This window comes from Chelon labrosus (genome assembly GCF_963514085.1).
Source record: "Chelon labrosus genome assembly, chromosome: 24".
NCBI lineage: Eukaryota > Metazoa > Chordata > Actinopteri > Mugiliformes > Mugilidae > Chelon > Chelon labrosus.
This window is the reverse complement of record NC_140357.1, coordinates 13,588,000-13,615,969: the sequence shown is the minus strand read 5'-3', so window position 1 is coordinate 13,615,969 and position 27,970 is coordinate 13,588,000. Positions and strand designations below refer to the sequence as shown.

The 27,970-nt window shown below is 38.9% G+C and overlaps 2 protein-coding genes across 2 annotated transcripts; both read right to left on the bottom strand.

The window, feature by feature from the left end:
- Nucleotides 1–9,686, bottom strand: LOC311509360 (uncharacterized protein). The gene is made up of 12 exons (XM_084574536.1): nt 9,287–9,686; nt 6,937–7,383; nt 4,587–5,030; nt 4,243–4,506; nt 3,861–4,115; nt 3,539–3,784; nt 3,142–3,399; nt 2,704–3,006; nt 2,349–2,618; nt 2,123–2,206; nt 1,905–1,977; nt 1–1,664 (listed from the first exon to the last, which is right to left on the bottom strand). Exons 2-11 carry the CDS (start codon nt 7,224–7,226, stop codon nt 1,911–1,913), a joined length of 2,481 nt encoding a protein of 826 aa, XP_084430662.1. The 5' UTR covers nt 7,227–7,383; nt 9,287–9,686; the 3' UTR covers nt 1–1,664; nt 1,905–1,910.
- Nucleotides 7,334–27,970, bottom strand: LOC311509576 (uncharacterized protein; the record flags this gene model as incomplete). The annotated part of the gene is made up of 9 exons (XM_084574808.1): nt 7,334–7,383; nt 11,422–11,660; nt 13,144–13,599; nt 15,083–15,538; nt 19,369–19,824; nt 21,308–21,763; nt 23,247–23,702; nt 27,125–27,580; nt 27,954–27,970. The coding sequence occupies 9 exons, from the start codon at nt 27,968–27,970 to the stop codon at nt 7,334–7,336; spliced, it is 3,042 nt and encodes a 1,013-aa protein (XP_084430934.1).

Below are 27,970 nucleotides of genomic sequence, written 5' to 3'. Positions count from 1 at the left end.
AACTGTGACTAAAGAAAACGGATCAGATACATAGTACAAATGTTCCAAACATAATAAGGTAAAAAAAACTGTTAGAACGAAACTAAAAGGATAAAAAAAATGTTTTAACAGATATTTTAATGTTTCAAAATATATTCTCATTTAATTCAGATATTTACAACGAAACACATCAACCATTAAGAGACAGTGTCAGAGATTGTATCCCACAATGCACCTGCTCAACCTCACGACACTTCCCCGATATCACGTTGATTGTACCAATGTCAAAGATCGTCTATGAAAAGAAAAAAGCTTCAAACACTAACATTCTAAACATCTATTTTTCTCCCTAAACAAGTGGAAATCTGTTCGAACACTGATGTTTTAGTTTTAATTCTTGTAAAATGTAAAATATAATAAAATCAGAAAGCAGAATGTAAGCGGTTTAGAAACGTTGGAGGTGTCTGAGTGTGTGATAAAGAAGAAACAAATGATCGTCATTATGTAGTTTAGCTGCAGTTCCGCTGTCTGACCACCAGATGGTAGTGAACACTCAGTGATGGAGACAGTTGTAGTTACTGACAGTGACCACTGGAGGGCAGTGATAGTAATAAACTGTTTAGATCATTTAAAATCACTTCCTGTCATCTTTCTGTCTTCAGTCTGCACTCCTGTGTTTATTGTTACAGTCCAACCCTCAACATATGTGCACATAGAGTCCATATTTACATTAATAACATTAATGTCTCGTATTATGTGACTCTGAACATGTGTCCTGATTGTTGTTAATTAACATTAACAGCTGTACAGTCACTTAGAAGAGTTATTATTTTTGCATGCGAGGTATTTAAATTAGGAAAATATCATAACATTGTCATATAAAGAGGATAAAGAATCAGAGAAGATGAGGTTTATAGATAAATGTCAAGTAAAAACAAACATTTATATTTTATCATCACTTTCTTAAAGTGATCAGAGTGTAACAGGTTTTCTTCTGATTGTCTATGCAAGAAACATCTCATGGATGCACTGGGACGCATCCTCAGTGATGTATCCTGGGGTCATTGGGTGTTTCGGGTCTCGCAACATCATACACCCTCGCCCAGGCGACCCAGCCAGGGTTGATCAAGTCCCGACTTGCGTCCCAGTAGCAGACCACGGATCAGCCCTCTTAATCCAAAGCCACCTTGTAGCTTTTTCTGCGGCTTCGCTAGCAGATTGAATGGCCCTCTTCTTGGCTGCCCCTGTCACACCCAAACGGCTGAGGACTTTGCACAGTGAACGCCCTGCGAAACCCCTGCAGCCGACTTCTATAGGCTCATAGAAGATTTTCCAGCCTCTCTCCCTGCACTCCTCCACCAGTTCCTGGTACTTAACGCGTTTCCTCTCATTGGCTTCCTCAATACGCTCTTCCCAGGGCACCGTAAGTTCCAGCATGATAAGATGTTTTGAAGCCTCCGAGGTAACTATCATGTCTGGGCGGAGCCTCGTTGTTGCGATATGCTGAGGGAACCTCAGCTGTTTTCCCAGGTCGACCTGCAGCTGCCAGTCAGAGGCTTTGTGGAGGAGGCCTGTTGTTAATTGTGAGCGTGCCTGGGGTTTCTCTCCAGCTTTGATGAAGGGGACTGCCTTCTTTGGAGCAGCAGTTTAACATGTCATTATAGAGTCACTGCTCTCTGCATAGACTGAAACCACCAGAATAAATACAGTTATCACTAAACAAATACATTAAATAGACTGATTCATAACACTGGCATAGTGGTAACAGCCTTAAACTGGGTCAAATAAAATATATCGTCATCTAAAAAGCATGAAGCTCTAATGGAGCAATCAGAGTTTGTCTAAACTAATATCACCACAACCAACAATTCACTTAATGATCAATAGATGGAAACAAAGATGTTACTGACTGATGATCACGTTACCATATTTCACCATATTTCAAAGTGCTTGTGTTTCTTAAAGGGGGTTCTGTTGACGATGTTGTTGCTGAAGAGTCTAGAAAAACAACAAAGCAGAGAGCAGACGTCACTCAGGACAGAACAACATGACAACTAATAATCCATCTGATGTCAGATTATTCTCTGAGAGCCTCTGAGCAGACAGTTATGAAGTGACGATGCACTGATGGATGTCAGCTCACCTCACAGTGTTGATGGAGGGGTTGATGGAGAGCAGCTGCAGTAACAGGTCAGTTGAAGCATCAGTGATCTTGTTGTGACTCAGACTGGAACACAAACACAACAAGTGTCAAACCTCTGACTGGACATTAGATTATATTGGACTGAGAGCAGGTTTACAGCAACACAGAATATGTCACACTGCTCTATCTGAAGGACTGTATCTTAACAGGGGGGTCAGACACTCACTCCAGGACCTGGACTTTGTGCAGCTGTGAGATGAGTGTGAGCAGCAGCTGGTCAGTGAGCTGACAGTGACTGAGGTCCAGCTCTGTCAGACCTTCAGAGAACTCCAGCATCTGGACCAAAGCCCCACAGACCCTCTGATCCAGTCTGCTGTGACTCAGATCCAGCTCTCCACCCAGGGCTCCACACAGGGACACCGCCCGTCTCACCGTGTCCTTCTCATTGTGGACAGGAACCAGGGACACCAGCTGGAGGAGGACGGTTTTACTGACTCTGAACAGGAGAAACAGAGCAGACTGTTAGGATGCATCAACATGAAGGAACAAGCTTCTCTCTGGTTCAGGTTCATGGTCTTCACCTCAGGTGGACCATGTGGAGGACCGAAAACAGCAGCTCCAGCCCGCCGTCCTCCACCTCACAGTCTCTCAGGTCCAGCTGTGTGTCCAGGCTGCTGTGTCTCAGGATGGTGGAGACGACCCTGCAGTCATCAGCAGACAGACTCAGAGACTCAGTCTGTCCCTCCTCTGGTGTCTCCACACAGGAGGAGCAGGACAGGTCCAACCTGTGCTGCAGAGCCCTCAGCAGACCTGATGCTGCCCCCTGTTGGTCGTCAGAGGCAGCACAGCAGTGGATGAACCTCAGCAGCTGATTCCTGTCAACACTGGTAGGAGAAATAAACCAAGTTACACAATTAATACACATAATCATCAGAGCTACATCTATAATGAGTCAGAGGACAGTTGACTCATGTCCAGTGTGTTGGACAGTAATCTGAGAAACAGCTCTAATGTTTGACCTGAGCTGAGAAACTCTGTCCAGTGTAGAGAGGATGGACTGTACTCCCTCTGTTGGTATGGAGGTCCACAGCAGGTTCAGCTTAACTCTGTCACTGTGTTTGAGGATGAAGATCAGAGCAGCACAGTCCACTGAGTCCAGTTCTCTGCAGCTCAGGCTGATCACATGATCCAATGATCTCAGTAAACCTGGTACACTGTGACTGGCCTGAGCTCTGTAGAGTTCTCTGATGGAGGTCATCACAAAGCTGGGACTGGGCCTGGAAGCAAACAGTGTATTTACAAGTTAAAGAACTGATGAACAGCTGATGAAACATAAACCTCATCATGTCATATAAAGACTACAGAGGATCAAGTGTATGCGTTTCTGGCAAAATATCCAGAATCCTAAATGAACACCTTTTCAACACCATCCTGTCCAGAAAGGGAAGCAGACGTGTGGCGTTCTCCTCTAAGAACTGGTTCTTCCTCATGTTCACAGTGAAGGTCTGATCTGACGACTGCAGCAGATAGTGAAGAAGCTCCCAGTTCAGACAGCAGGAGCTCAGGTCTCCTCCAACCTTATTCAACAAGGACAACGTCAAGTTCTTGTCCTGGACGTCATGGACGAGGGTCAGAAGCTGCTGGAGAATCTCTTCACTCAGTCTGCAGAGTTCACAAAATAAAATCAATCCATCTGTTTTCAAAATGTTATTTATATTTTGATTTAGAAGATACGTACTTGACTGTTAGAGGACCATCATGAAGCAGCAGTGTGATGAGACACTGAGCAGAGATGCAGGACTCAGTCAAGTCTAAGTGTCTCACTGTCCAGTGTCTCAGCAGAGAAGACAAACTACTGACAACCTCCAACATTAATCTCTCTGATGGCTGGACTGTCTGACGAACAAGAGAAAGCTCTTCAACTACTAACGGACAGACCAGTCTGCCTCTTCTAATCCACTGAAACAGGAGCAAGACCATGTTGTTGGAAAGTCTGGAAATCAATGAGAAGCAGAGAAGATCATGAAGGAAGTTCACTAATACAACTGTAACTGAGGGTTGAATCAGGACAGTAGATAAATACTGCTAGAAGAAGAAGAGACAGGATCATTAATGAGAACCTGAGGCTGTGGAGTCGTGTTGTCCTTCTAAAGAGGTTGGAGGCTCCTCTGATGGACATCTTTCTGGCTGTGAGGGTGAGATCCACTTTAGAGCTACACAGTTGGAGAACTCTCCCTACAGACCAGCAGGTTTTACTACTTAACTCTCCTGTTAAGATCAGGTTGAAGCCAAGGAGCTGCAGCAGAGAGGACAACTGATGGACGTACTCTCTGGATCTCACAGATATGGAAGAACAAACAGACTGGAAGAAATCTGGAGAACAACTGAAACACAGAGAAGATCAACTATGAACAAAGACAAAACTCCTGATTGATTTAAAATATAGAAGAGTGAACTACCATACCTGAGCTGTGAGATATAAGGCAGACACTGCAGGAAACTCCTCACTTCACTCTCTTCATGTGAGCAGCCTGTCAGCTCCACTGGTTTCTTCTCTGATTGGAGTTTCAGCACTTCCAGGAGGATGGAGGTCTTTCTCTCTGAGAGGTTTATGGACCAGACTGTAGGAGACTGGAAAACTGACTGTAATGATGGAAGGAGACTCAGACCTGATTTAGTCTCATAGTCCTTCACATGGGAGCACAGATCCAGCAGTAAGTCACTCTGATATTTCTTATAATAATCATTCATGTATCTCTCATTTAAAGGGAATGTTTGATATGTGCACACTGATGATAACAGCTCCACTATCTTCTCTCCTGTCTGATGTTCTCTCTCTGCTGCTGCACAGAACATATTCAACAAGAACCTGGTTTGTTGATGAAGATCTGAACTCCAACGATAAAAGCTGGAACAATAAGAAGGAAACATTTAGTGATGATCTGATGTCAGCTGCATAAATACAACCACACACTACTGATGGACTCCATCTTGTACATGTCTGTCCTGTATATAATGAAATGACATTTTAAACACATCTTTCATCAGAGCAGCTCAACATTGTTTTTAGACTGTTACTGACTCACAACACAAACACTAATCCTGAGTCTGAAATCACTGCAAACTGATTGAATGGTCTCTGTCATTTGATTTGCTGGATGAATGTAGAGAGTAAAACACTAGATAGAAACAATATAGAAATATACAGAGTGGATCAACTAACTCTACAGTCCATATCATGGACAGTAGTTGCTTCACCTTCATCCTCATATGACACATACCAACTGTAACCAACCATAGTGAGACAGACAATGAGCTACAACTTCATTTTAATAAGGAGTCATCTGAGCTGATCAATAACACTTCAGTACCAGAGACCTTCTACAACACTCAGAAGAGATACTACAAAACTAATACACTTCACTCTGACTCAGTGTACTGATCAACATCACTTCATCACTGGTCTCCTGTTTGACTCTACTACAACACTTTCATTAGTTCTTGTCTTTGTTTTAATCATCTCAGTGTTTTTATTAAGATGAAGTGGAGTTACACCTAAATTCCTCCAAATGATGTACAATCCATTTCTCCAAACTGTTGAGAATAACCAACAGGAGACCTCTGATGTGTGAAGTGACTTTGGTCACACTACACTGTGTGAGAGTGGAGTTATTCATCATGTTGTAGTTTCTCTCTTCACTGATGTAGATGGTCGTTGTGTACTCGTCTCACTGGGCTGCACATACACATCAGTGTTATTTATCAGCTCAGAGGACTTGTTTGATGGACATTAGCTTGTAGATCTTTGTCTACCTCTCTATGGTTTTAACAACGTTTCTCTTCTGACTTGTTGATCTGACAAGTTCCAATCAGTGAATATATTCCCAACTTGACTGAAGAAGTCTACTTAATAACAGGCCATTTAAAGCAGCTACACTTCACTTCATGATTCAGTTAGAAAGTCTGCTTTGTTGAGCTGGCTCTCTGTAGATTGTAGAAAGTGAAATAGAACAGACATGGACATCTTCTTTCTCTCCAACACACTAGTCATGTCTCCTCTTTTCTCCTCTTACTACAACAACAGTAAAAACACCTAGCTCATATTTGTCCAGAAAACAACTCTCTCCTCTGTGTCTCATCATAGAAAGGTTTAATCCATCACAGTGAGTGAAGAACACACATCAAACCACCAGTCATGGTCAGTTATGTCCCAAGACTCTGCTACAATATACACTCATCTCATTTGAAACAATTCAATCAAATGTGACAACAAACTATTCAAAACATGTAAACTAATAGTACCTCATGATCATTTAGATCATTTAGATCATTCAATCTATTAAAACATTGTCTGGATATAAATATTATTTTTTGTCAATGACTCCTGCACGGCTCGGTAGAGATCAGAGGTTTAATGATGACACAGAAGCAGTCTGACTGTAAGGAGGAGGGGATCAGATGGAGAACAGGAAGTCTGAGCAAACAACAGTTTATCTGAGTGACACGTTCATTTTCAACAACAGTAGAGTTCATCTGAGAGAGAGTAGAGTCTATTCTAGAGAGGACAGAGTTGATAGAGACCATTACAATATCTGAATGTGAAATCAGCCTCTCTAATTGTCCAGTAAATACAGTGAGTTAAATACAACAATATTTCCATCTGAAATATTCCAACACAGAAAAGTTCAGAAAACCAAGAGAAAGTGTGGAGTGATGATGTTAGAATTAATGGAGCTTCAAATATTTACACAACTTCTTTTCAGAGCACATCTCTTCTTCTGTAGAGTTGATCATGTAAAGAACAATTCATTTACCTGAGCTGTGAGATATAAGGCAGACACTGCAGGAAACTCCTCACTTCACTCTCTTCAACTGACCAGACACTCAGCTCCACTGGTTTCTTCTCTGATTGGAGTTTCAGCACTTCCAGGAGGATGGAGGTCTTTCTCTCTGAGAGGTCTATGAACCAGACTGTAGGAGACTGGAAAACTGACTGTAATGATGGAAGGAGACTCAGACCTGATTTAGTCTCATAGTCCTTCACATGGGAGCACAGATCCAGCAGGAAGTCACTCTGATATTCATGATAATCATCATCATCCATGTATCTCTCATGTAAAGGGAATGTTTGATATGTGCACACTGATGATAACAGCTCCACTATCTTCTCTCCTGTCTGATGTTCTCTCTCTGCTGCTGCACAGAACAGATTCAACAAGAACCTGGTTTGTTGATGAAGATCTGACCTCTGAGGATCAAACCTGGAACAATAAGAAGGAAACATTTAGTGATGATTTGATGTCAGCTGCATAAATACAACCACACACTACTGATGGACTCCATCTTGTACATGTCTGTCCTGTATAGAATGAAATGACATTTTAAAGACATCTTTCATCAGAGCAGCTCAACATTGTTTTTAGACTGTTACTGACTCACAACACAAACACTAATCCTGAGTCTGAAATCACTGCAAACTGATTGAATGGTCTCTGTCATTTGATTTGCTGGATGAATGTAGAGAGTAAAACACTAGATAGAAACAATATAGAAATATACAGAGTGGATCAACTAACTCTACAGTCCATATCATGGACAGTAGTTGCTTCACCTTCATCCTCATATGACACATACCAACTGTAACCAACCATAGTGAGACAGACAATGAGCTACAACTTCATTTTAATAAGGAGTCATCTGAGCTGATAAATAACACTTCAGTACCAGAGACCTTCTACAACACTCAGAAGAGATACTACAAAACTAATACACTTCACTCTGACTCAGTGTACTGATCAACATCACTTCATCACTGGTCTCCTGTTTGACTCTACTACAACACTTTAATTAGTTCTTGTCTTTGTTTTAATCATCTCAGTGTTTTATTAAGATGAAGTGGAGTTACACCTAAATTCCTCCAAATGATGTACAATCCATTTCTCCAAACTGTTGAGAATAACAAACAGACCTCTGATGTGTGAAGTGACTTTGGTCACACTACACTGTGTGAGAGTGGAGTTATTCATCATGTTGTAGTTTCTCTCTTCACTGATGTAGATGGTCGTTGTGTACTCGTCTCACTGGGCTGCACATACACATCAGTGTTATTTATCAGCTCAGAGGACTTGTTTGATGGACATTAGCTTGTAGATCTTTGTCTACCTCTCTATGGTTTTAACAACGTTTCTCTTCTGACTTGTTGATCTGACAAGTTCCAATCAGTGAATATATTCCCAACTTGACTGAAGAAGTCTACTTAATAACAGGCCATTTAAAGCAGCTACACTTCACTTCATGATTCAGTTAGAAAGTCTGCTTTGTTGAGCTGGCTCTCTGTAGATTGGAGAAACTGAAATAGAACAGACATGGACATCTTCTTTCTCTCCAACACACTAGTCATGTCTCCTCTTTTCTCCACTTACTACAACAACAGTAAAAACACCTAGCTCATAGTTGTCCAGGAAACAACTCTCTCCTCTGTGTCTCATCATAGAAAGGTTTAATCCATCACAGTGAGTGAAGAACACACATCAAACCACCAGTCATGGTCAATTATGTCCCAAGACTCTGCTACAATATACACTCATCTCATTTGAAACAATTCAATCAAATGTGACAACAAACTATTCAGAACATGAAAACTAATAGTATCTCATGATCATTTAGATCATTTAGATCATTCAATCTATTAAAACATTGTCTGGATATAAATATTATCTTTTTATCAATGACTCCTGCACGACTCGGTAGAGATCAGAGGTTTAATGATGACACAGAAGCAGTCTGACTGTAAGGAGGAGGGGATCAGATGGAGAACAGGAAGTCTGAGCAAACAACAGTTTATCTGAGTGACACGTTCATTTTCAACAACAGTAGAGTTCATCTGAGAGAGAGTAGAGTCTATTCTAGTGAGGACAGAGTTGATAGAGACCATTTCAATATCTGAATGTGAAACCAGCCTCTCTAATTGTCCAGTAAATACAGTGAGTTAAATACAACAATATTTCCATCTGAAATATTCCAACACAGAAAAGTTCAGAAAACCAAGAGAAAGTGTGGAGTGATGATGTTAGAATTAATGGAGCTTCAAATATTTACACAACTTCTTTTCAGAGCACATCTCTTCTTCTGTAGAGTTGATCATGTAAAGAACAATTCATTTACCTGAGCTGTGAGATATAAGGCAGACACTGCAGGAAACTCCTCACTTCACTCTCTTCATGTGAGCAGACTCTCAGCTCCACTGGTTTCTTCTCTGATTGGAGTTTCAGCACTTCCAGGAGGATGGAGGTATTTCTCTCTGAGAGGTTTATGGACCAGACTGCAGGAGACTGGAAAACTGACTGTAATGATGGAAGGAGACTCAGACCTGATTTAGTCTCATAGTCCTTCACATGGGAGCACAGATCCAGCAGGAAGTCACTCTGATATTTCTTAACATAATCAACTTTATATATATCATGTAAAGGGAATGTTTGATATGTGCACACTGATGATAAAAGCTCCACTATCTTCTCTCCTGTCTGATGTTCTCTCTCTGCTGCTGCACAGAACAGATTCAACAAGAACCTGGTTTGTTGATGAACATCTGAACTCTGAGGATCAAACCTGGAACAATAAGAAGGAAACATTTAGTGATGATTTGATGTCAGCTGCATAAATACAACCACACACTACTGATGGACTCCATCTTGTACATGTCTGTCCTGTATAGAATGAAATGACATTTTAAACACATCTTTCATCAGAGCAGCTCAACATTGTTTTTAGACTGTTACTGACTCACAACACAAACACTAATCCTGAGTCTGAAATCACTGCAAACTGATTGAATGGTCTCTGTCATTTGATTTGCTGGATGAATGTAGAGTGTAAAACACTAGATAGAAACAATATAGAAATATACAGAGTGGATCAACTAACTCTACAGTCCATATCATGGACAGTAGTTGCTTCACCTTCATCCTCATATGACACACTTGGAAATCACAGTTATGTTCCACTACATCTGCAGGTGGAGACACAAAGTGATGATGACTCCTTGGAGTCTGAACTCTTCATCTCTTGTTCACTATAGAGCTGCTAGAGTTGTCCTCATGATCAGTAAAGTTCACTCCAGTCTCAAGTTTAAAAGGCAGCTAAATGGAACTAATTCATTTAGTTGTTGAAGTGCTGTTAAATTCACCTGAAAGAGCTGCTACCTGTTTTATCTGAGCACTAATATTTGATTTATAGCTGACATGTTTGATTTGAAGCTCATCACATATTCAACAGTCAACACCAGCTTTAACGGCATCTTTCTCCATTCTTGTCTCAAGTCTTGTTATGTTTCTATCAGGAGGTATTAACATGTCTGTGTTGTTGTCACTGAGCTTCAATCTTCTTCTTCTTCTTCTTCACATCACTTCATTATTCTCATACAGACAGAAGACTGTCACGTGTTTCCAAACTGGATTTAAAGTAAAAACATCAACTAACATTCTTGTATCTGCTTCATTGCTTCAGTCACACAGTGACCTTCATTCAGTTCCATCAACTGCTTCATATTTCTGTTCAGTGACTAAAAACATGACTGAGTGCTTTGACACAATGTTCTGGAGGAAGAGACTGAAATACTGAACCTTTCTACTGATTGAAGACACAACTGATTTTAAATCAACAATCAACTAAGAATCACGACACCATCTAAATCTAATAAGAGCATTTTAAAACTAATATCAACTACTTTAGTTCATCTCCTGTTGGCTTGTTGAATCTATAATAAAGACTCAGTTTGATAAACTGATCATAGATGGATAGAAAATCTCAGACTTCAAGACAGCAAGCAACTAAAAGAGTCCAATAAATATAGTGATGTAAAGAGAACAATGTTCAACCTCTGAAACAGACCAGAGAGGAAATAGAACTGAAAGATGAGTCCATGTGGAGAAAGTCACAATGAGGAAATATATTAGTGATGACAAAGAAATATCACAGGAATATTTAGAACAATGATGTTAGAATTAATGGAGCTTCAAATATTTACACAACTTCTTTTCAGAGCACATCTCTTCTTCTGTAGAGTTGATCATGTAAAGAACAATTCATTTACCTGAGCTGTGAGATATAAGGCAGACACTGCAGGAAACTCCTCACTTCACTCTCTTCATGTGAGCAGCCTGTCAGCTCCACTGGTTTCTTCTCTGATTGGAGTTTCAGCACTTCCAGGAGGATGGAGGTCTTTCTCTCTGAGAGGTTTATGGACCAGACTGTAGGAGCTGACTGGAAAACTGACTGTAATGATGGAAGGAGACTCAGACCTGATTTAGTCTCATAGTCCTTCACATGGGAGAACAGATCCAGCAGGAAGTTACTCTGATATTTCTTATCATCATCAAACAAGTATCCCTCATTTAAAGGGAATGTTTGATATGTGCACACTGATGATAACAGCTCCACTATCTTCTCTCCTGTCTGATGTTCTCTCTCTGCTGCTGCACAGAACAGATTCAACAAGAACCTGGTTTGTTGATGAACATCTGAACTCTGAGGATCAAACCTGGAACAATAAGAAGGAAACATTTAGTGATGATTTGATGTCAGCTGCATAAATACAACCACACACTACTGATGGACTCCATCTTGTACATGTCTGTCCTGTATAGAATGAAATGACATTTTAAACACATCTTTCATCAGAGCAGCTCAACATTGTTTTTAGACTGTTACTGACTCACAACACAAACACTAATCCTGAGTCTGAAATCACTGCAAACTGATTGAATGGTCTCTGTCATTTGATTTGCTGGATGAATGTAGAGAGTAAAACACTAGATAGAAACAATCTAGAAATATACAGAGTGGATCAACTAACTCTACAGTCCATATCATGGACAGTAGTTGCTTCACCTTCATCCTCATATGACACACTTGGAAATCACAGTTATGTTCCACTACATCTGCAGGTGGAGACACAAAGTGATGATGACTCCTTGGAGTCTGAACTCTTCATCTCTTGTTCACTATAGAGCTGCTAGAGTTGTCCTCATGATCAGTAAAGTTCACTCCAGTCTCAAGTTTAAAAGGCAGCTAAATGGAACTAATTCATTTAGTTGTTGAAGTGCTGTTAAATTCACCTGAAAGAGCTGCTACCTGTTTTATCTGAGCACTAATATTTGATTTATAGCTGACATGTTTGATTTGAAGCTCATCACATATTCAACAGTCAACACCAGCTTTAACTGCATCTTTCTCCATTCTTGTCTCAAGTCTTGTTATGTTTCTATCAGGAGGTATTAACATGTCTGTGTTGCTGTCATTGAGCTTCAATCTTCTTCTTCTTCTTCTTCACATCACTTCATTATTCTCATACAGACAGAAGACTGTCACGTGTTTCCAAACTGGATTTAAAGTAAAAACATCAACTAACATTCTTGTATCTGCTTCATTGCTTCAGTCACACAGTGACCTTCATTCAGTTCCATCAACTGCTTCATATTTCTGTTCAGTGACTAAAAACATGACTGAGTGCTTTGACACAATGTTCTGGAGGAAGAGACTGAAATACTGAACCTTTCTACTGATTGAAGACACAACTGATTTTAAATCAACAATCAACTAAGAATCACGACACCATCTAAATCTAATAAGAGCATTTTACAACTAATATCAACTACTTTAGTTCATCTCCTGTTGGCTTGTTGAATCTATAATAAAGACTCAGTTTGATAAACTGATCATAGATGGATAGAAAATCTCAGACTTCAAGACAACAAGCAACTAAAAGAGTCCAATAAATATAGTGATGTAAAGAGAACAATGTTCAACCTCTGAAACAGACCAGAGAGGAAATAGAACTGAAAGATGAGTCCATGTGGAGAAAGTCACAATGAGGAAATATATTAGTGATGACAAAGAAATATCACAGGAATATTTAGAACAATGATGTTAGAATTAATGGAGCTTCAAATATTTACACAACTTCTTTTCATAGCACATGTCTTCTTCTGTAGAGTTGATCGTGTAAAGAACAATTCATTTACCTGAGCTGTGAGATATAAGGCAGACACTGCAGGAAACTCCTCACTTCACTCTCTTCATGTGAGCAGCCTGTCAGCTCCACTGGTTTCTTCTCTGATTGGAGTTTCAGCACTTCCAGGAGGATGGAGGTCTTTCTCTCTGAGAGGTTTATGGACCAGACTGTAGGAGCTGACTGGAAAACTGACTGTAATGATGGAAGGAGACTCAGACCTGATTTAGTCTCATAGTCCTTCACATGGGAGAACAGATCCAGCAGGAAGTTACTCTGATATTTCTTAACATCATCATCATCATCATCAATGTATTGTTTATTTAAAGGGAATGTTTTATATGTGCACACTGATGATAACAGCTCCACTATCTTCTCTCCTGTCTGATGTTCTCTCTCTGCTGCTGCACAGAACAGATTCAACAAGAACCTGGTTTGTTGATGAAGATCTGACCTCTGAGGATCAAACCTGGAACAATAAGAAGGAAACATTTAGTGATGATTTGATGTCAGCTGCATAAATACAACCACACACTACTGATAGACTCCATCTTGTACATGTCTGTCCTGTATAGAATGAAATGACATTTTAAACACATCTTTCATCAGAGCAGCTCAACATTGTTTTTAGACTGTTACTGACTCACAACACAAACACTAATCCTGAGTCTGAAATCACTGCAAACTGATTGAATGGTCTCTGTCATTTGATTTGCTGGATGAATGTAGAGTGTAAAACACTAGATAGAAACAATATAGAAATATACAGAGTGGATCAACTAACTCTACAGTCCATATCATGGACAGTAGTTGCTTCACCTTCATCCTCATATGACACACTTGGAAATCACAGTTATGTTCCACTACATCTGCAGGTGGAGACACAAAGTGATGATGACTCCTTGGAGTCTGAACTCTTCATCTCTTGTTCACTATAGAGCTGCTAGAGTTGTCCTCATGATCAGTAAAGTTCACTCCAGTCTCAAGTTTAAAAGGCAGCTAAATGGAACTAATTCATTTAGTTGTTGAAGTGCTGTTAAATTCACCTGAAAGAGCTGCTACCTGTTTTATCTGAGCACTAATATTTGATTTATAGCTGACATGTTTGATTTGAAGCTCATCACATATTCAACAGTCAACACCAGCTTTAACTGCATGTTTCTCCATTCTTGTCTCAAGTCTTGTTATGTTTCTATCAGGAGGTATTAACATGTCTGTGTTGTTGTCACTGAGCTTCAATCTTCTTCTTCTTCTTCTTCACATCACTTCATTATTCTCATACAGACAGAAGACTGTCACGTGTTTCCAAACTGGATTTAAAGTAAAAACATCAACTAACATTCTTGTATCTGCTTCATTGCTTCAGTCACACAGTGACCTTCATTCAGTTCCATCAACTGCTTCATATTTCTGTTCAGTGACTAAAAACATGACTGAGTGCTTTGACACAATGTTCTGGAGGAAGAGACTGAAATACTGAACCTTTCTACTGATTGAAGACACAACTGATTTTAAATCAACAATCAACTAAGAATCACGACACCATCTAAATCTAATAAGAGCATTTTAAAACTAATATCAACTACTTTAGTTCATCTCCTGTTGGCTTGTTGAATCTATAATAAAGACTCAGTTTGATAAACTGATCATAGATGGATAGAAAATCTCAGACTTCAAGACAGCAAGCAACTAAAAGAGTCCAATAAATATAGTGATGTAAAGAGAACAATGTTCAACCTCTGAAACAGACCAGAGAGGAAATAGAACTGAAAGATGAGTCCATGTGGAGAAAGTCACAATGAGGAAATATATTAGTGATGACAAAGAAATATCACAGGAATATTTAGAACAATGATGTTATAATTAATGGAGCGTCAAATATTTACACAACTTCTTTTCAGAGCACATCTCTTCTTCTGTAGAGTTGATCGTGTAAAGAACAATTCATTTACCTGAGCTGTGAGATATAAGGCAGACACTGCAGGAAACTCCTCACTTCACTCTCTTCATGTGAGCAGCCTGTCAGCTCCACTGGTTTCTTCTCTGATTGGAGTTTCAGCACTTCCAGGAGGATGGAGGTCTTTCTCTCTGAGAGGTTTATGGACCAGACTGTAGGAGCTGACTGGAAAACTGACTGTAATGATGGAAGGAGACTCAGACCTGATTTAGTCTCATAGTCCTTCACATGGGAGAACAGATCCAGCAGGAAGTTACTCTGATATTTCTTAACATCATCATCATCATCATCAATGTATTGTTTATTTAAAGGGAATGTTTTATATGTGCACACTGATGGTAACAGCTCCACTATCTTCTCTCCTGTCTGATGTTCTCTCTCTGCTGCTGCACAGAACAGATTCAACAAGAACCTGGTTTGTTGATGAACATCTGAACTCTTAGGATCAAACCTGGAACAAGAAGAAGGAAACATTTAGTGATGATTTGATGTCAGCTGCATAAATACAACCACACACTACTGATGGACTCCATCTTGTACATGTCTGTCCTGTATAGAATGAAATGACATTTTAAACACATCTTTCATCAGAGCAGCTCAACATTGTTTTTAGACTGTTACTGACTCACAACACAAACACTAATCCTGAGTCTGAAATCACTGCAAACTGATTGAATGGTCTCTGTCATTTGATTTGCTGGATGAATGTAGAGAGTAAAACTCTAGATAGAAACAATATAGAAATATACAGAGTGGATCAACTAACTCTACAGTCCATATCATGGACAGTAGTTGCTTCACCTTCATCCTCATATGACACATACCAACTGTAACCAACCATAGTGAGACAGACAATGAGCTACAACTTCATTTTAATAAGGAGTCATCTGAGCTGATAAATAACACTTCAGTACCAGAGACCTTCTACAACACTCAGAAGAGATACTACAAAACTAATACACTTCACTCTGACTCAGTGTACTGATCAACATCACTTCATCACTGGTCTCCTGTTTGACTCTACTACAACACTTTAATTAGTTCTTGTCTTTGTTTTAATCATCTCAGTGTTTTATTAAGATGAAGTGGAGTTACACCTAAATTCCTCCAAATGATGTACAATCCATTTCTCCAAACTGTTGAGAATAACAAACAGACCTCTGATGTGTGAAGTGACTTTGGTCACACTACACTGTGTGAGAGTGGAGTTATTCATCATGTTGTAGTTTCTCTCTTCACTGATGTAGATGGTCGTTGTGTACTCGTCTCACTGGGCTGCACATACACATCAGTGTTATTTATCAGCTCAGAGGACTTGTTTGATGGACATTAGCTTGTAGATCTTTGTCTGCCTCTCTATGGTTTTAACAACGTTTCTCTTCTGACTTGTTGATCTGACAAGTTCCAATCAGTGAATATATTCCCAACTTGACTGAAGAAGTCTACTTAATAACAGGCCATTTAAAGCAGCTACACTTCACTTCATGATTCAGTTAGAAAGTCTGCTTTGTTGAGCTGGCTCTCTGTAGATTGGAGAAACTGAAATAGAACAGACATGGACATCTTCTTTCTCTCCAACACACTAGTCATGTCTCCTCTTTTCTCCACTTACTACAACAACAGTAAAAACACCTAGCTCATATTTGTCCAGGAAACAACTCTCTCCTCTGTGTCTCATCATAGAAAGGATTAATCCATCACAGTGAGTGAAGAACACACATCAAACCACCAGTCATGGTCAATTATGTCCCAAGACTCTGCTACAATATACACTCATCTCATTTGAAACAATTCAATCAAATGTGACAACAAACTATTCAGAACATGAAAACTAATAGTATCTCATGATCATTTAGATCATTTAGATCATTCAATCTATTAAAACATTGTCTGGATATAAATATTATCTTTTTATCAATGACTCCTGCACGACTCGGTAGAGATCAGAGGTTTAATGATGACACAGAAGCAGTCTGACTGTAAGGAGGAGGGGATCAGATGGAGAACAGGAAGTCTGAGCAAACAACAGTTTATCTGAGTGACACGTTCATTTTCAACAACAGTAGAGTTCATCTGAGAGAGAGTAGAGTCTATTCTAGTGAGGACAGAGTTGATAGAGACCATTTCAATATCTGAATGTGAAACCAGCCTCTCTAATTGTCCAGTAAATACAGTGAGTTAAATACAACAATATTTCCATCTGAAATATTCCAACACAGAAAAGTTCAGAAAACCAAGAGAAAGTGTGGAGTGATGATGTTAGAATTAATGGAGCTTCAAATATTTACACAACTTCTTTTCAGAGCACATCTCTTCTTCTGTAGAGTTGATCATGTAAAGAACAATTCATTTACCTGAGCTGTGAGATATAAGGCAGACACTGCAGGAAACTCCTCACTTCACTCTCTTCATGTGAGCAGACTCTCAGCTCCACTGGTTTCTTCTCTGATTGGAGTTTCAGCACTTCCAGGAGGATGGAGGTATTTCTCTCTGAGAGGTTTATGGACCAGACTGCAGGAGACTGGAAAACTGACTGTAATGATGGAAGGAGACTCAGACCTGATTTAGTCTCATAGTCCTTCACATGGGAGCACAGATCCAGCAGGAAGTCACTCTGATATTTCTTAACATAATCAACTTTATATATATCATGTAAAGGGAATGTTTGATATGTGCACACTGATGATAACAGCTCCACTATCTTCTCTCCTGTCTGATGTTCTCTCTCTGCTGCTGCACAGAACAGATTCAACAAGAACCTGGTTTGTTGATGAACATCTGAACTCTGAGGATCAAACCTGGAACAATAAGAAGGAAACATTTAGTGATGATTTGATGTCAGCTGCATAAATACAACCACACACTACTGATGGACTCCATCTTGTACATGTCTGTCCTGTATAGAATGAAATGACATTTTAAACACATCTTTCATCAGAGCAGCTCAACATTGTTTTTAGACTGTTACTGACTCACAACACAAACACTAATCCTGAGTCTGAAATCACTGCAAACTGATTGAATGGTCTCTGTCATTTGATTTGCTGGATGAATGTAGAGTGTAAAACACTAGATAGAAACAATATAGAAATATACAGAGTGGATCAACTAACTCTACAGTCCATATCATGGACAGTAGTTGCTTCACCTTCATCCTCATATGACACACTTGGAAATCACAGTTATGTTCCACTACATCTGCAGGTGGAGACACAAAGTGATGATGACTCCTTGGAGTCTGAACTCTTCATCTCTTGTTCACTATAGAGCTGCTAGAGTTGTCCTCATGATCAGTAAAGTTCACTCCAGTCTCAAGTTTAAAAGGCAGCTAAATGGAACTAATTCATTTTGTTGTTGAAGTGCTGTTAAATTCACCTGAAAGAGCTGCTACCTGTTTTATCTGAGCACTAATATTTGATTTATAGCTGACATGTTTGATTTGAAGCTCATCACATATTCAACAGTCAACACCAGCTTTAACTGCATCTTTCTCCATTCTTGTCTCAAGTCTTGTTATGTTTCTATCAGGAGGTATTAACATGTCTGTGTTGCTGTCATTGAGCTTCAATCTTCTTCTTCTTCTTCTTCACATCACTTCATTATTCTCATACAGACAGAAGACTGTCACGTGTTTCCAAACTGGATTTAAAGTAAAAACATCAACTAACATTCTTGTATCTGCTTCATTGCTTCAGTCACACAGTGACCTTCATTCAGTTCCATCAACTGCTTCATATTTCTGTTCAGTGACTAAAAACATGACTGAGTGCTTTGACACAATGTTCTGGAGGAAGAGACTGAAATACTGAACCTTTCTACTGATTGAAGACACAACTGATTTTAAATCAACAATCAACTAAGAATCACGACACCATCTAAATCTAATAAGAGCATTTTACAACTAATATCAACTACTTTAGTTCATCTCCTGTTGGCTTGTTGAATCTATAATAAAGACTCAGTTTGATAAACTGATCATAGATGGATAGAAAATCTCAGACTTCAAGACAACAAGCAACTAAAAGAGTCCAATAAATATAGTGATGTAAAGAGAACAATGTTCAACCTCTGAAACAGACCAGAGAGGAAATAGAACTGAAAGATGAGTCCATGTGGAGAAAGTCACAATGAGGAAATATATTAGTGATGACAAAGAAATATCACAGGAATATTTAGAACAATGATGTTAGAATTAATGGAGCTTCAAATATTTACACAACTTCTTTTCATAGCACATGTCTTCTTCTGTAGAGTTGATCGTGTAAAGAACAATTCATTTACCTGAGCTGTGAGATATAAGGCAGACACTGCAGGAAACTCCTCACTTCACTCTCTTCATGTGAGCAGCCTGTCAGCTCCACTGGTTTCTTCTCTGATTGGAGTTTCAGCACTTCCAGGAGGATGGAGGTCTTTCTCTCTGAGAGGTTTATGGACCAGACTGTAGGAGCTGACTGGAAAACTGACTGTAATGATGGAAGGAGACTCAGACCTGATTTAGTCTCATAGTCCTTCACATGGGAGAACAGATCCAGCAGGAAGTTACTCTGATATTTCTTAACATCATCATCATCATCATCAATGTATTGTTTATTTAAAGGGAATGTTTTATATGTGCACACTGATGATAACAGCTCCACTATCTTCTCTCCTGTCTGATGTTCTCTCTCTGCTGCTGCACAGAACAGATTCAACAAGAACCTGGTTTGTTGATGAAGATCTGACCTCTGAGGATCAAACCTGGAACAATAAGAAGGAAACATTTAGTGATGATTTGATGTCAGCTGCATAAATACAACCACACACTACTGATAGACTCCATCTTGTACATGTCTGTCCTGTATAGAATGAAATGACATTTTAAACACATCTTTCATCAGAGCAGCTCAACATTGTTTTTAGACTGTTACTGACTCACAACACAAACACTAATCCTGAGTCTGAAATCACTGCAAACTGATTGAATGGTCTCTGTCATTTGATTTGCTGGATGAATGTAGAGTGTAAAACACTAGATAGAAACAATATAGAAATATACAGAGTGGATCAACTAACTCTACAGTCCATATCATGGACAGTAGTTGCTTCACCTTCATCCTCATATGACACACTTGGAAATCACAGTTATGTTCCACTACATCTGCAGGTGGAGACACAAAGTGATGATGACTCCTTGGAGTCTGAACTCTTCATCTCTTGTTCACTATAGAGCTGCTAGAGTTGTCCTCATGATCAGTAAAGTTCACTCCAGTCTCAAGTTTAAAAGGCAGCTAAATGGAACTAATTCATTTAGTTGTTGAAGTGCTGTTAAATTCACCTGAAAGAGCTGCTACCTGTTTTATCTGAGCACTAATATTTGATTTATAGCTGACATGTTTGATTTGAAGCTCATCACATATTCAACAGTCAACACCAGCTTTAACTGCATGTTTCTCCATTCTTGTCTCAAGTCTTGTTATGTTTCTATCAGGAGGTATTAACATGTCTGTGTTGTTGTCACTGAGCTTCAATCTTCTTCTTCTTCTTCTTCACATCACTTCATTATTCTCATACAGACAGAAGACTGTCACGTGTTTCCAAACTGGATTTAAAGTAAAAACATCAACTAACATTCTTGTATCTGCTTCATTGCTTCAGTCACACAGTGACCTTCATTCAGTTCCATCAACTGCTTCATATTTCTGTTCAGTGACTAAAAACATGACTGAGTGCTTTGACACAATGTTCTGGAGGAAGAGACTGAAATACTGAACCTTTCTACTGATTGAAGACACAACTGATTTTAAATCAACAATCAACTAAGAATCACGACACCATCTAAATCTAATAAGAGCATTTTACAACTAATATCAACTACTTTAGTTCATCTCCTGTTGGCTTGTTGAATCTATAATAAAGACTCAGTTTGATAAACTGATCATAGATGGATAGAAAATCTCAGACTTCAAGACAACAAGCAACTAAAAGAGTCCAATAAATATAGTGATGTAAAGAGAACAATGTTCAACCTCTGAAACAGACCAGAGAGGAAATAGAACTGAAAGATGAGTCCATGTGGAGAAAGTCACAATGAGGAAATATATTAGTGATGACAAAGAAATATCACAGGAATATTTAGAACAATGATGTTATAATTAATGGAGCGTCAAATATTTACACAACTTCTTTTCAGAGCACATCTCTTCTTCTGTAGAGTTGATCGTGTAAAGAACAATTCATTTACCTGAGCTGTGAGATATAAGGCAGACACTGCAGGAAACTCCTCACTTCACTCTCTTCATGTGAGCAGCCTGTCAGCTCCACTGGTTTCTTCTCTGATTGGAGTTTCAGCACTTCCAGGAGGATGGAGGTCTTTCTCTCTGAGAGGTTTATGGACCAGACTGTAGGAGCTGACTGGAAAACTGACTGTAATGATGGAAGGAGACTCAGACCTGATTTAGTCTCATAGTCCTTCACATGGGAGAACAGATCCAGCAGGAAGTTACTCTGATATTTCTTAACATCATCATCATCATCATCAATGTATTGTTTATTTAAAGGGAATGTTTTATATGTGCACACTGATGATAACAGCTCCACTATCTTCTCTCCTGTCTGATGTTCTCTCTCTGCTGCTGCACAGAACAGATTCAACAAGAACCTGGTTTGTTGATGAACATCTGAACTCTTAGGATCAAACCTGGAACAATAAGAAGGAAACATTTAGTGATGATTTGATGTCAGCTGCATAAATACAACCACACACTACTGATAGACTCCATCTTGTACATGTCTGTCCTGTATAGAATGAAATGACATTTTAAACACATCTTTCATCAGAGCAGCTCAACATTGTTTTTAGACTGTTACTGACTCACAACACAAACACTAATCCTGAGTCTGAAATCACTGCAAACTGATTGAATGGTCTCTGTCATTTGATTTGCTGGATGAATGTAGAGTGTAAAACACTAGATAGAAACAATATAGAAATATACAGAGTGGATCAACTAACTCTACAGTCCATATCATGGACAGTAGTTGCTTCACCTTCATCCTCATATGACACACTTGGAAATCACAGTTATGTTCCACTACATCTGCAGGTGGAGACACAAAGTGATGATGACTCCTTGGAGTCTGAACTCTTCATCTCTTGTTCACTATAGAGCTGCTAGAGTTGTCCTCATGATCAGTAAAGTTCACTCCAGTCTCAAGTTTAAAAGGCAGCTAAATGGAACTAATTCATTTAGTTGTTGAAGTGCTGTTAAATTCACCTGAAAGAGCTGCTACCTGTTTTATCTGAGCACTAATATTTGATTTATAGCTGACATGTTTGATTTGAAGCTCATCACATATTCAACAGTCAACACCAGCTTTAACTGCATGTTTCTCCATTCTTGTCTCAAGTCTTGTTATGTTTCTATCAGGAGGTATTAACATGTCTGTGTTGTTGTCACTGAGCTTCAATCTTCTTCTTCTTCTTCTTCACATCACTTCATTATTCTCATACAGACAGAAGACTGTCACGTGTTTCCAAACTGGATTTAAAGTAAAAACATCAACTAACATTCTTGTATCTGCTTCATTGCTTCAGTCACACAGTGACCTTCATTCAGTTCCATCAACTGCTTCATATTTCTGTTCAGTGACTAAAAACATGACTGAGTGCTTTGACACAATGTTCTGGAGGAAGAGACTGAAATACTGAACCTTTCTACTGATTGAAGACACAACTGATTTTAAATCAACAATCAACTAAGAATCACGACACCATCTAAATCTAATAAGAGCATTTTACAACTAATATCAACTACTTTAGTTCATCTCCTGTTGGCTTGTTGAATCTATAATAAAGACTCAGTTTGATAAACTGATCATAGATGGATAGAAAATCTCAGACTTCAAGACAACAAGCAACTAAAAGAGTCCAATAAATATAGTGATGTAAAGAGAACAATGTTCAACCTCTGAAACAGACCAGAGAGGAAATAGAACTGAAAGATGAGTCCATGTGGAGAAAGTCACAATGAGGAAATATATTAGTGATGACAAAGAAATATCACAGGAATATTTAGAACAATGATGTTAGAATTAATGGAGCTTCAAATATTTACACAACTTCTTTTCATAGCACATGTCTTCTTCTGTAGAGTTGATCGTGTAAAGAACAATTCATTTACCTGAGCTGTGAGATATAAGGCAGACACTGCAGGAAACTCCTCACTTCACTCTCTTCATGTGAGCAGCCTGTCAGCTCCACTGGTTTCTTCTCTGATTGGAGTTTCAGCACTTCCAGGAGGATGGAGGTCTTTCTCTCTGAGAGGTTTATGGACCAGACTGTAGGAGCTGACTGGAAAACTGACTGTAATGATGGAAGGAGACTCAGACCTGATTTAGTCTCATAGTCCTTCACATGGGAGAACAGATCCAGCAGGAAGTTACTCTGATATTTCTTAACATCATCATCATCATCATCAATGTATTGTTTATTTAAAGGGAATGTTTTATATGTGCACACTGATGATAACAGCTCCACTATCTTCTCTCCTGTCTGATGTTCTCTCTCTGCTGCTGCACAGAACAGATTCAACAAGAACCTGGTTTGTTGATGAAGATCTGACCTCTGAGGATCAAACCTGGAACAATAAGAAGGAAACATTTAGTGATGATTTGATGTCAGCTGCATAAATACAACCACACACTACTGATAGACTCCATCTTGTACATGTCTGTCCTGTATAGAATGAAATGACATTTTAAACACATCTTTCATCAGAGCAGCTCAACATTGTTTTTAGACTGTTACTGACTCACAACACAAACACTAATCCTGAGTCTGAAATCACTGCAAACTGATTGAATGGTCTCTGTCATTTGATTTGCTGGATGAATGTAGAGTGTAAAACACTAGATAGAAACAATATAGAAATATACAGAGTGGATCAACTAACTCTACAGTCCATATCATGGACAGTAGTTGCTTCACCTTCATCCTCATATGACACACTTGGAAATCACAGTTATGTTCCACTACATCTGCAGGTGGAGACACAAAGTGATGATGACTCCTTGGAGTCTGAACTCTTCATCTCTTGTTCACTATAGAGCTGCTAGAGTTGTCCTCATGATCAGTAAAGTTCACTCCAGTCTCAAGTTTAAAAGGCAGCTAAATGGAACTAATTCATTTAGTTGTTGAAGTGCTGTTAAATTCACCTGAAAGAGCTGCTACCTGTTTTATCTGAGCACTAATATTTGATTTATAGCTGACATGTTTGATTTGAAGCTCATCACATATTCAACAGTCAACACCAGCTTTAACTGCATGTTTCTCCATTCTTGTCTCAAGTCTTGTTATGTTTCTATCAGGAGGTATTAACATGTCTGTGTTGTTGTCACTGAGCTTCAATCTTCTTCTTCTTCTTCTTCACATCACTTCATTATTCTCATACAGACAGAAGACTGTCACGTGTTTCCAAACTGGATTTAAAGTAAAAACATCAACTAACATTCTTGTATCTGCTTCATTGCTTCAGTCACACAGTGACCTTCATTCAGTTCCATCAACTGCTTCATATTTCTGTTCAGTGACTAAAAACATGACTGAGTGCTTTGACACAATGTTCTGGAGGAAGAGACTGAAATACTGAACCTTTCTACTGATTGAAGACACAACTGATTTTAAATCAACAATCAACTAAGAATCACGACACCATCTAAATCTAATAAGAGCATTTTACAACTAATATCAACTACTTTAGTTCATCTCCTGTTGGCTTGTTGAATCTATAATAAAGACTCAGTTTGATAAACTGATCATAGATGGATAGAAAATCTCAGACTTCAAGACAACAAGCAACTAAAAGAGTCCAATAAATATAGTGATGTAAAGAGAACAATGTTCAACCTCTGAAACAGACCAGAGAGGAAATAGAACTGAAAGATGAGTCCATGTGGAGAAAGTCACAATGAGGAAATATATTAGTGATGACAAAGAAATATCACAGGAATATTTAGAACAATGATGTTATAATTAATGGAGCGTCAAATATTTACACAACTTCTTTTCAGAGCACATCTCTTCTTCTGTAGAGTTGATCGTGTAAAGAACAATTCATTTACCTGAGCTGTGAGATATAAGGCAGACACTGCAGGAAACTCCTCACTTCACTCTTTTCATGTGAGCAGCCTGTCAGCTCCACTGGTTTCTTCTCTGATTGGAGTTTCAGCACTTCCAGGAGGATGGAGGTCTTTCTCTCTGAGAGGTTTATGGACCAGACTGTAGGAGCTGACTGGAAAACTGACTGTAATGATGGAAGGAGACTCAGACCTGATTTAGTCTCATAGTCCTTCACATGGGAGAACAGATCCAGCAGGAAGTTACTCTGATATTTCTTAACATCATCATCATCATCATCAATGTATTGTTTATTTAAAGGGAATGTTTTATATGTGCACACTGATGATAACAGCTCCACTATCTTCTCTCCTGTCTGATGTTCTCTCTCTGCTGCTGCACAGAACAGATTCAACAAGAACCTGGTTTGTTGATGAACATCTGAACTCTGAGGATCAAACCTGGAACAATAAGAAGGAAACATTTAGTGATGATTTGATGTCAGCTGCATAAATACAACCACACACTACTGATGGACTCCATCTTGTACATGTCTGTCCTGTATAGAATGAAATGACATTTTAAACACATCTTTCATCAGAGCAGCTCAACATTGTTTTTAGACTGTTACTGACTCACAACACAAACACTAATCCTGAGTCTGAAATCACTGCAAACTGATTGAATGGTCTCTGTCATTTGATTTGCTGGATGAATGTAGAGTGTAAAACACTAGATAGAAACAATATAGAAATATACAGAGTGGATCAACTAACTCTACAGTCCATATCATGGACAGTAGTTGCTTCACCTTCATCCTCATATGACACACTTGGAAATCACAGTTATGTTCCACTACATCTGCAGGTGGAGACACAAAGTGATGATGACTCCTTGGAGTCTGAACTCTTCATCTCTTGTTCACTATAGAGCTGCTAGAGTTGTCCTCATGATCAGTAAAGTTCACTCCAGTCTCAAGTTTAAAAGGCAGCTAAATGGAACTAATTCATTTAGTTGTTGAAGTGCTGTTAAATTCACCTGAAAGAGCTGCTACCTGTTTTATCTGAGCACTAATATTTGATTTATAGCTGACATGTTTGATTTGAAGCTCATCACATATTCAACAGTCAACACCAGCTTTAACTGCATGTTTCTCCATTCTTGTCTCAAGTCTTGTTATGTTTCTATCAGGAGGTATTAACATGTCTGTGTTGTTGTCACTGAGCTTCAATCTTCTTCTTCTTCTTCTTCACATCACTTCATTATTCTCATACAGACAGAAGACTGTCACGTGTTTCCAAACTGGATTTAAAGTAAAAACATCAACTAACATTCTTGTATCTGCTTCATTGCTTCAGTCACACAGTGACCTTCATTCAGTTCCATCAACTGCTTCATATTTCTGTTCAGTGACTAAAAACATGACTGAGTGCTTTGACACAATGTTCTGGAGGAAGAGACTGAAATACTGAACCTTTCTACTGATTGAAGACACAACTGATTTTAAATCAACAATCAACTAAGAATCACGACACCATCTAAATCTAATAAGAGCATTTTACAACTAATATCAACTACTTTAGTTCATCTCCTGTTGGCTTGTTGAATCTATAATAAAGACTCAGTTTGATAAACTGATCATAGATGGATAGAAAATCTCAGACTTCAAGACAACAAGCAACTAAAAGAGTCCAATAAATATAGTGATGTAAAGAGAACAATGTTCAACCTCTGAAACAGACCAGAGAGGAAATAGAACTGAAAGATGAGTCCATGTGGAGAAAGTCACAATGAGGAAATATATTAGTGATGACAAAGAAATATCACAGGAATATTTAGAACAATGATGTTATAATTAATGGAGCGTCAAATATTTACACAACTTCTTTTCAGAGCACATCTCTTCTTCTGTAGAGTTGATCGTGTAAAGAACAATTCATTTACCTGAGCTGTGAGATATAAGGCAGACACTGCAGGAAACTCCTCACTTCACTCTCTTCATGTGAGCAGCCTGTCAGCTCCACTGGTTTCTTCTCTGATTGGAGTTTCAGCACTTCCAGGAGGATGGAGGTCTTTCTCTCTGAGAGGTTTATGGACCAGACTGTAGGAGCTGACTGGAAAACTGACTGTAATGATGGAAGGAGACTCAGACCTGATTTAGTCTCATAGTCCTTCACATGGGAGAACAGATCCAGCAGGAAGTTACTCTGATATTTCTTAACATCATCATCATCATCATCAATGTATTGTTTATTTAAAGGGAATGTTTTATATGTGCACACTGATGATAACAGCTCCACTATCTTCTCTCCTGTCTGATGTTCTCTCTCTGCTGCTGCACAGAACAGATTCAACAAGAACCTGGTTTGTTGATGAACATCTGAACTCTTAGGATCAAACCTGGAACAATAAGAAGGAAACATTTAGTGATGATTTGATGTCAGCTGCATAAATACAACCACACACTACTGATGGACTCCATCTTGTACATGTCTGTCCTGTATAGAATGAAATGACATTTTAAACACATCTTTCATCAGAGCAGCTCAACATTGTTTTTAGACTGTTACTGACTCACAACACAAACACTAATCCTGAGTCTGAAATCACTGCAAACTGATTGAATGGTCTCTGTCATTTGATTTGCTGGATGAATGTAGAGAGTAAAACACTAGATAGAAACAATATAGAAATATACAGAGTGGATCAACTAACTCTACAGTCCATATCATGGACAGTAGTTGCTTCACCTTCATCCTCATATGACACATACCAACTGTAACCAACCAT